Raw genomic sequence first — 6,788 nt, 5'->3', positions numbered from 1 at the left:
ACTTTTCCAAAAGAATTCATCAAATTTCACCGTATTTAGCTAATCCTATCTGATTCTGAAAATACTTGTCTGCTGAATCTATGTTCAAAGTATATCTTCTTGAGAGAAGACAATTTATTAAAATGACACCACCACCCTCTCTTTACTTGTATGGTACTTAATTAGGCCTTTCAATGAATTTGTTGTCTGATTTGAGTAGTTTTGAGATCATTAATCATAGAATTTAAGTATTGGAAGAGGGGAACCCCTTTTTAACGTTTTTTTTTTTTTTGTTTGAGTGATCAGCTTAAAGCTGATCCGACCCCCCTCTGATTCCCCAATGATGACGCTTGTTGATATGTATCACACCTTGGTGGAGAAATATGAAGACTTACATTCAGGTGAGCGATGCAGTTTCTCTTGACTCTCCCCCACATACACACACTATCATCTTTTCTTTTTCCATTTTACTCCTAGAATTTTAATTTTTAGATGATACACATTTTTGCATATCTCTCTCCCGTGTGTGTGTGTGTGTGTGTGTGTGTGTGTGTGTGTGTGTGTGTGTGTGTAAATTCTGAGATAAATTATGTAGAATTACAACAAAATTTATTGTTAGACAAAGGAGTACAGATAATTATTAAAGTCTTTTCTTTAATCCATGAATTTTCAATAAATGGCTTATCTCAGAGGAAATTTTGTTAGCAAAATAGATATGGGTAATTATGAATGTTGCTTATTAGCACATAGATTGAAAATTAAAAATGAGGTGATAGTGTGAAAAAGGATACCCAAAGTTGAAATAACGAATATACTGGAACCAAAATCCAATGAATAGTGGTATATTCCAAAATGAATTTTTCTTATTAGCATATTCCAGGTAATATGTCTGGTAGTCCATCATTTCAACTTGGTAGAATCCTTTGAAAAGCTATTCAAATATGGTTCCAGAAGATTATTTCAACTTTGGGTATCCTTTCTTACACTATCACCTCCATTTTAATTTTCAATCTATGTGCTAATAAGTAAAATTCATAATTACCCATATCTATGTTGCTAACAAAATTTCCTCTGAGATAAGCCATTTATTGAAAATTCATGGATTAAGGAAAAGACTTTAATAATTATCTGTACTCCTTTGTCTAACAATAAATTTTGTTGTAATTCTACATAATTTATCTCAGAATTTCCATTTATTATAGTATTGTTCTATCTCGGATATTGAGCCTTCTTTATCTGCCTGGGATCGTCTTATAAATATGTTTATTTGGACTTTGTTTACAGTATTGTACAATCTCTATTCTTACTGCACTTCAGTATTTCATATATATATATATATATATATATATATATATATATGTTGTTTTGAAAAAAGAAAAAACCGAATGAATTTATGAAATCAATGTTTCGTCCCTATTGCAGAGGACATCTTCAGGATATTAAAAAGAAAAATGCAAAAAAAGAAAATGATCATAGACCATACGAAAATGAAAAAAAAACAGTGTTAGAATCCTACCCATATCGAGAAGGAAAACGTGTGTGTATGGGAAGGTTGGGTTGTTCAATGTCTATATATACACTTTTAAAAATGCGTTAAATAAATATGTACACTTTTTCTTTTCTTTTTTTTTTTCTCTCTCTGAACTTATTCATTTTGTTGAAATATTTAAGGATTAAGGAAAAACGGTTAACCAGAATCTGTTTTGATATTTTGTTCTTTGATTATTATTTTCCCTATACTAGGGGCTAAATGGTAGAAGACCTTTCTTTGCATAATAGTATTAGTGTTTAATATTAGTGCTGATTCTAAAAGTCTTCTTTTAGCTCTATCTATCACGTATTTTATAATTTTCGCATGATCTAAATTAAATGAATGATCGTGTTCTGCACAATGGTAAAAGAGTGCATTTAGGGCGTTACCATTCCTTATATCTCTTCTGTGTTCGTAAAGTCTTAGTTTCAATTTACGCTGTGTCTCATCTATGTACACTTGTTGACAGTTGTTACATGGGATGGAATATATACCGGCGTCGGATGTGAGGGTTTTGGGAGAGTGCTTGGTAATTTTTAATGTCTGTTTTATAAGTTGTTTGTATCAAGTGAAAACCAAGTCTATTAAGAGTGTCGTAGATTTTTGTATTTTTAGTGTGGGTGGGAATGAAAAGATGTCTGTTTAATAGTGAGGTATTTGTTTTATTTTTCTGTCTGTTTATATTATAGCGTATTTTCGTAGCTTTTTTCTTTGCGTAAGATTTTTAAAAACGTTTGTAATGTATTGAAATTCATCATTAAGATATTGGGGGTTGCATATTCTAAAGGCACGCAAGAAAAAACCAATAATCATGCCAGTCTTATCATTGTGGTTCAAGTAGTACTGAATATAATCGTTTTTGTGTGTGGTCTTTCTATGTACTTTGAAACTCGGATCGGTTTCTGATCTGATGAGGAGTATATCTAGAAAAGCTAGGGAGTGGTCTTGTTCGAATTCGTGTGTTAATTTTATGGATGGTTCTACTGAATTTAATTTATTTCTAATTTGTTCTATTTGTGCGTATCTAGGGAGAAAAATAAGTATATCATACATATATATATATATATATATATATATATATATATATATATATATATATATATATATATTAGAAAAATACATTTAATTCCACAAACAGGCCAGCTCTGCATCACTTTCATGTTCCCTATCAAAGATTAAAATCAACATCTAATACTCCTTTAGTAGAATTATTTCAAATTTTATCAAAATCCATTACATGATTTTGATTCTAGAAAAATGTCTCCAATTTAAAGGGTTTTAAGAAGAAATTCAAATTTAGTGAGTATTGCTCAATTAGTGTCTAATCACTATAGATCACATTTTATGTAAATCTGAAATATTTGAATCTTCAAATAAGTGGGTGTGCCCATGTGTCTCCTAAAAGTCCTTTAAAATACTCTAAAGAAACTGAAAATTGAGGAATATTAAAATGTCTAATATTATTGCTAACATTTTAACAAAACTCTGAAATTCTTCCTCTTGCCCCCTTTTCAAAAATTAAACTAAACATAGCCCACATCACCTACCCTTAAGTCTAGCAGTTGTTTTCCAAAATTCATAATTATTGGTTAATTTAGGTGTGAATCCTTTATCTAGAATTATATAAACATAAGCATATAACTATCTTTATGTAGAGATAACATGAAAATCAATCTCTTAAAATCAGAACAGAAGACAGCAGACCTTGCATAGACAAAGTGCTTGATATCCTTTTAGACAAAGCTTATTTTAACAGTGAAAATAAGCCATATTTATTACTTATTCTTGTAATACATGCTGTAATAAATCCATATATTCTTTTGCTGTAATGTGAAATACGTTCCTTACAAAAATGATTTTCTTCACATTCAAAAAATTAAAATTAGTCTTATAAAAACAAAAGTAGGCAAAATTATATCATGTTTATTCTTATGTTTTCACATAGGCTATCATCAAAGAATTCTCTTCGAGAACAACCTGTGGTGTACCCTGGAGTCTGAGTGACAAGTCTCCCCATTTCCAGTAGTCACCACCTCTTTCGATACCCTTTTCAAATTAGTTTAGAATTTGGGTAGGAATAAGCTTCCCTAAGGTCCCAGTCTTCTTCGCACCTTTCCAGTGAAGGTCTGATTAATACTTTCTCTTTTCAGCCTTTCCATCTTTGATTATTTGGTGTGGCACCATTTTATGCCGACACTATTATGTAACTTCAGTTTTCATGATTCGAGGAAGGGTTTCTTTGCGTTTTACATCTGTAGCAGTTTCTATATGTCTGGCTCGTGTGCATTATCATTATTATTATTTTAATATTTCGGATAGTCTACTACCCTTTATTATTATTTTTTCTGGATATAGACAAATAGACACCTTTTATAAATAACTTTGTTTATTTGCTTTCATTACTTTTTGATAAGGGACAGATGACTGTCAAAAATATTAAAATTATAAAACTATATTTTTTCCATTTTGTAAACGTGCAGAAATTCATCACATCATCACCAGGAAGAAAAATACATATAGCAAAGCTTAATAATAAAAAAAACTGCATAACAATATATTTCAATTTTACTAATATTGCTCTACAACTATATTGAGTTCTCTAACAAAAGTTACCCTAAAAATACAATGAATCCAATTTTGATCTACCAAGCCATATATAAATATATATATACATGTCTATACATATGTGTATATATATATATATGTGTATGTGTGTGTATATACATGTGTGTATATATGCATGTGTGTCTGTATATATGTATGTGTGTATATATGCATGTGTGTCTGTATATATGCATATGTGTGTATATATATATATATACATATGTGTGTATATACATATGTTTATATATATACATGTGTAATAATAATAAATAAAACATATTTTCTCTGCAATAGTTTTTACTAATTACCAGTTTTACCACATATATATATATATATATAAGTGCTCAATAGCAAGTAAAACTATATGAAGTATAAATTCTTATTTATACAAAGATTTTTGCTACATAGATGTATACATGTTTTAGCTATAGTTTCTCTCTCTCTCTCTCTCTCTCTCTCTCTCTCTCTCTCTCTCTCTCTCTCTCTCTCTCTCTCTAACATATATAGTAAGTTATGAAAATATATATAGCAATTAATCTACGTAGAATATTTCGCGTTTCATTCTCATAAAGCCTGACCAATTCTCACGTGAATGAAACGTGGAATATTCTGTATAGCTTAATTGCAATATGTTTTCATGGCTTACTACCTAGCTCTACCTATGTATTGAGCACTGTTGAAGTAAATACTGAAAAATGTATGCATAAAATTATATCTTCGGATATTAATTTGTGATTAAATGAAGTAATCACACACACACACACACACACACATACATATATATATATATATATATATATATATATATATATATATATATATATATATATATATATATATATATGATTGTCAACTTGAATGATATTTGGGTTTGATTTTGAAAACATGACAAGATAATTGTATGTGTTAGAAGCCGGCCAAAACCATTCATAGAAGTTAAAAACTTATAACACATTTGTTATTTATCATTTTAACTTTTCTAAAAAAAACACTTAAATAAAATTGTGTTGGATTTTGTTTTCTTCTGCACTGAATAGAGAATGTTAAATTTGATACAGAAAGAAAATTGTGGAAATAGTAATCTGGTTTAGAATTTTATGTATTTTTTATAGGATAAGCCAGTTTGTTTTTGTTTTTTTTGTGAAGCCTGACACAGTTACTGTGATCTAGATTACATGTAGATTTGTTTTTTTTAATTACTGAGTGTTCTACCCGGCATTGCCCATTATTATTCTCTTCTCTTTCTATTTGTTTTGGTATTTTTAATTCCTTTCAGAAAATACTTTGTCCTAGTTTGGAATTATTTTCAAATAGCCATTATTTTAAAAAGAAATGTAACTGTATTCCACCATGCAGTTACATCTCTTTAAAAAAAAAAAAAAAAGATGGTTGAAAAGCAATTTTTCTAAATATTTTATCAATTACAATCAAAGGCAAGTAACTCTGTATTCATCTTTACAGTGTTACATTTTTCTAAAATGGTGGTCATTTGAAAATAATTCTAATCCAGAAAAAATATTTTCTGGAAAAAATGTTTTTAAATAAAAGGCGAAGAAAGAAAAATGCGGCGGCGATAAGGAAATTGCCCCCCCCCCCTCTAAATTTGGACTTTTTTTCCACGTTAATCTCATCGATTACAAACTTAACTTTCAGATTTAAAAAAAAATTGTAAAAAAAATATTTTTTATGATTTTTATCATCGGGGATCAGTTTTCAATAATAACGTTCTACTAAATTGAACATCTACTTTGTGACCATCACAGACAAATATTTTGACTCTCGTACGCGGCCGCGACCTGTGTTTATTCCCGACTAAAAAAAAAAAAAAAAAACTGGGGGTAGGAAGAGAACTTTCTTGAACTCCCTCCCACCACCCACTCTCTCTCTCTCTCTCTCTCTCTCTCTCTCTCTCTCTCTCCCTCTCTCTCTCTCTCTCCCTCTCTCTCTCTCTCTCCCTCTCTCTCTCTCTCTCACGGTGTCTCATTTGAAATAATCCCAACTAGAAGAAAATGCTTGTTTTTTCTTTAATAAATTATTTGTTGTGAATTTAAAACAAACTTCTTGTTTGCTCCAAATATTAATGTCCCATTGGCAATGTTCTATTTTAGCGTCGGGTAAAATGTAAACTAAACAGAAATATTATTTGTATCAAATGCTAAAAGTTAGACCCGTAGAATTGTCAGATGTTTCTATTCACAACCCATCCATTTACAGCATACTCGAAAACCTGTAAAAGTCGTCATCGAGTTGAAAAGAAAGTAAAAATTTACCCTAACACCTTTTTTTTTTTTTTTTTTCTTTTTTTTTTTTTTTTTTTTTGACAAAAATAAACACCAATCGCGTAAGAGTCACAATATCTTTCTTTGTGGTGGACTAGGTGTATCAGAATCGGCCATTAAAAATGACGTATATGAACATTTACAAGTCATTTACTATCTTTCGAAGCTTATAACTACTTGAAAAATGTAATTCAAACCCTCATTTTTTTTTTCAATTAAAGGAGCAAAGACCAAATTTTAAAAAAATAACAAGTTTAATAGCAAATTATGCAATATTTGTTTTTTTTAAATCGGTTTTCGTTAAAAAAAATTTAAAGAAAATCAAAGTTTTACTTAGTTTGATTATAAAAAATATATATAAATTCCAAAAAATCACTTACCTATAAAAAATTCTA

The 6,788-nt window shown here is 29.5% G+C and overlaps 1 protein-coding gene across 15 annotated transcripts in view; it reads left to right on the top strand.

The window, feature by feature from the left end:
* The window catches only part of LOC145277634 (H(+)/Cl(-) exchange transporter 3-like), a 321,789-nt gene that overhangs the window by 180,175 nt on the left and 134,826 nt on the right, over positions 1–6,788 (top strand). The window contains exon 1 of one of the 15 annotated variants that reach the window (XM_080129208.1): positions 1–380. This exon is cut by the window's left edge and continues 754 nt beyond it. The exons of the other annotated variants lie outside the window; for them this stretch is intronic. Coding sequence (XP_079985334.1) covers positions 320–380 — 61 coding nt within the window. The 5' untranslated portion in view covers positions 1–319. The remainder of the gene's footprint in view (positions 381–6,788) is intronic. 15 annotated transcript variants of the gene reach the window in all.

Source organism: Euprymna scolopes, chromosome 6 (genome assembly GCF_053919585.1).
Source record: "Euprymna scolopes isolate OS-2025 chromosome 6, ASM5391958v1, whole genome shotgun sequence".
NCBI classification, from domain to species: domain Eukaryota; kingdom Metazoa; phylum Mollusca; class Cephalopoda; order Sepiida; family Sepiolidae; genus Euprymna; species Euprymna scolopes.
The sequence above is the reverse complement of the archived record's forward strand: the minus strand, read 5'-3'. Positions and strand labels throughout refer to the sequence as shown.